Source organism: Galeopterus variegatus, unplaced genomic scaffold (genome assembly GCF_000696425.1).
Source record: "Galeopterus variegatus unplaced genomic scaffold, G_variegatus-3.0.2 Scaffold48174, whole genome shotgun sequence".
NCBI lineage: Eukaryota > Metazoa > Chordata > Mammalia > Dermoptera > Cynocephalidae > Galeopterus > Galeopterus variegatus.
In genome coordinates, this window is record NW_007774285.1 from 1 (window position 1) to 3,496 (window position 3,496).

The 3,496-nt window shown below is 61.7% G+C and overlaps 1 protein-coding gene across 1 annotated transcript; it reads left to right on the forward strand.

Moving 5' to 3' along the window:
• The first annotated feature begins 1,520 nt into the window (after positions 1–1,520).
• LOC103584257 (telethonin-like) lies at positions 1,521–2,944 on the forward strand. The gene is made up of 2 exons (XM_008565326.1): positions 1,521–1,863; positions 2,114–2,944. Exons 1-2 carry the CDS (start codon positions 1,754–1,756, stop codon positions 2,505–2,507), a joined length of 504 nt encoding a protein of 167 aa, XP_008563548.1. The 5' UTR covers positions 1,521–1,753; the 3' UTR covers positions 2,508–2,944.
• Positions 2,945–3,496: the final 552 nt, after the last annotated feature.

Sequence of the window (3,496 nt, forward strand, 5' to 3'; positions counted from 1 at the left end):
CAGCCCCCAGTGCTGCCTCACTTAAGGGAAGAGGAGGGCAGCAGCTTGGGTGGGGAAGGAGCGAGCCACCGCCACAGGACACATCGCAGCCTCTCGCAAGCCCACAGGAGGGCGGGGCCGACGGGAGCCAGTTCCTGGAACCCGCCCCCCCCCTTAATGGATCAACTGAGTGCATGACTGGTCAGAGAAAAATGCCCCACCCCTGCCAGTCCTCAGGGAGGGCAGGTTAAGGTCTCCAGGCTAGGGTTGGAGGTGGGGGGAGGCCCCCGGAACCCTGGACCTCCCACGCTCCACTCAGCCACCCCCTCTGCCCTCACTGCATTCCCGCCAGGGCCGGCGTGGGGCCTGGGATCCCAGGCAGGGGCCAGGGCTCTGCCCCCGTCCGTTCCTGCCCGCAGGCTTCCAAAGGAGCCAACTGGTTTCGAGTCAGGCGGATCCTATCTTGGTCCTGGTTTAAGTGTGTGACCCTGGGCACATCTACCTCTCTGAGCCTCCGCTTCCTACTTTGTGAAAATGGGATGAATGTCATACGGTTGTTGTGAGATTACAAAATATCAAGGATCGGGCACAGGGCTTCAGTGGGCAGCAGTGTGCCCTTCTGCACCCAGGCGGATGCCCCGGGCCTTCCAGCCACTGCGTGCTCTGCTGTCCCCGCAGGGCCCTCCTCAGCTCCTGTCACTGTCCTTTCTGGCGCCCTTTGCTTTGTCCAGTCAGCGATGCGCTTGTTCCTCACCCCCTGTGCCCAGCACCCTGCATGCCAGCTTCTTGCACCATGAGTTGCTACTTGAGGGTGCTGGCCATCCCCATGGCCATCTTTCTCCCTTGCTCCCCATGAAGGAGAGCCAGTCTCCTCCCAGGTGGCACATTGGAGCTGGCAGTCCCCAGAGCTCTTCTCTCTTGTGGCCAGAAAATGGGGAAAGTGAGGCCCAGAGAGGGGCAGAGGCTGACCCATGGTCACACAGCCTATTCATGGTTGATTTGGGGCTAACAGCCATGTCCTCCAACTGCCACTCATCAGAGCCCCTGGATCTTGACCATTTCACCCCACGTGGGGTATTGGGGATAGAGTTGGGGGCCACCTCCCACCCTGACCAGCATAACGGAAGAGACTACTTCCTGACCACAGGCTGTGGGGAAGGAAAACACCCAGCGAGGGCCATGCCCCAGGTCCCAGGTGTGGCATGAACGTCCACTACTCTGCTGGTGTGGCAGTGGTGGTTGGGGCCTTCAGTGCAGATGCCTGAGGACGTGGCTGCACTGTCCCTTCCAGTCGAGGGGCACAGTCCAGGGATGTGCCCTTGGGCCCTGGCAGAGGAGAGAGCAGCAAGAGCAGGTCCTGACAGCCCTGATAACAGAGCCCAGAGGGGGCGTCAGTTCCTGCTCTTTCCTGCTCTGTTTACTCACAAGCCGAACAGGTGGGGCAGAGGGCGAATGCCAAGGTGGCACGAGGCTGGGCATGTGCCTGGCCTCAGACAGTGGGTGAAGAGTTTCAGGCACCTGGAGGTGCTGCTCTTGAGTTCCCCAGTCCCCACCAGGGTGTCCTGATCCCTTTAGAAGCTGACCTCCGACCTGGGGGCAGCCAGAGTCCAGGTACCCCAGCCCCCGCCGTGGGCCCAGAGGCCTGGATCAGCAAGCCTTGGCTCTGCTTATAGCATCTGACGCCAGAGGGCCCGAAAATAGCCCCTGGAGGACGGGGGAAGGGTCTATTTAAAGGGCCTGGGAGGAGCAGAGCTGAGAGCAGTGAGGAGTGATCATGGCCTCTTCAGAGCTGAGCTGCCAGGTGACCGAGGAGAACTGCGAGCGCAGAGAGGCCTTCTGGGCTCAATGGAAGGATCTGACACTGTCCACACGGCCTGAGGAGGGGTGAGTGTGGGTCAGCTGGGGGTCTCACCTCTGCTCCCCCAGAGCAGCCTCCCTGAGCCATATGAGCCCAGAGCACAAAACCCTGGAGAAGTTGCTGGGGCTGGGGGCAGAAGAGTGCCCCTGGGGCGAGCAAAGTGAAGCCACCCTCCTGCCCCCAGGTCCTGACAGCCCCAGGGAGCCCCCCCATCCGGCCTGTGACTGCAGAGCAGCAGCTCTCAGCAGCTCACCGCCCCTCCCCTCTCCTTGCCAGCTGCTCCCTGCATGAGGAGGATGCCCAGCGGCATGAGACCTACCACCAGCAAGGGCAGTGCCAGGCGCTGGTGCAGCATTCCCCCTGGCTGGTGATGCGATTGGGCATCCTTGGCCGGGGGCTGCAGGAGTCCCAGCTGCCCTACCAGCGGGCGCTGCCGCTGCCCATCTTCACCCCCACCAAGTTGGGTGCCGCCAAGGAGGAGCACAATGACACCCCCATCCAACTGCAGGAGCTGCTGGCGCTGGAGACGGCCCTGGGTGGCCAGTGTGTGGAACGCCAGGATGTGGCCGAGATCACCAAGCAGCTGCCCCCTGTGGTGCCAGTCAGCAAGCCTGGTGCCCTTCGTCGCTCCCTGTCTCGCTCCATGTCCCAGGAAGCACAGAGAGGCTGAGAGCGACTGTGACTCGGGCTCCACTGTGCCCGCCCTGGGCTGCGCCCTTCCTGGCTAGGACCATGGAGGGGAGCTGCTGGCCGTGGATGCTTTGTAGTTTACCCGGAGTTGGGGGCTAAGAGAGGAGGGAGCCAGAGACCAGGATGCCTAGGTCCCCTGAGTTCCCAAAGGGAGGGGGGCAAAGATGGTGGGCACTAAGGGTGGAGAGCTGGGGGTCCACAGCTGAGTACCCCTAGCCCCAGGAGAAGGGACGGAAGATGCTGGTGAGGGCATGAGGTTGCTGACAGGTTTCAGCTTCAGAGAAGGACCAGGAAAAGCATGAGGGGATCTGGAGTGCTCTGGAGAAGACGGAGCGAGGGGAGTGAAGAGGGCAGAGGCAGGGTGGGCCCCCAGCACCCTCTGTTAGCACTGCAATAGATGCTCAGTCATGTTCCAGAGTCTCGTCTCGTCTCTTTCTTTGTGCTGTGGGGCCGTCCCATTGGTGTTCCCCACATGCCCACTTCTGGGAACAGGCCCTGCATCTGAGCTAAATATGGCAGAGCTAGTGGGTACATCCCATGCTTAGGGAGGCAGGGACAGAGCTGTAAACAGGGTGCTGTCTGTCCAGTCCCCTTCCTGTACCCTGTCTCTGCTGCCCAGTCTTAGCTTCCGTGTCCAGCCCCCTGGCACTGGGCAGTGCCCAGCAGGCCAGCTGGCATCCAGGGTTTGCTTAAATAACATGTCATAGAGAACACGGAGGGAGCTGGTACACAGGCTGTCCTTAGCTGTGCCTCAGGGTGTGGATGGACTCATTGACCCCAAACCTCTCAGTTCTGAATCCAGAAGGAATCAGTCTTTGCCGGGGTCAGGCACCCCACCCTCCCTGCCCTGGGAACCCAGGATGGGTGGGTGGGGGGGATGGCGATGGGGTTGGGGGTCAGGTTCCTGTCTGTGACCCCTGCAGCTGTTGCGGTGACTCATGGCCCAACAAGGAGACTGCCTCCTTGAGA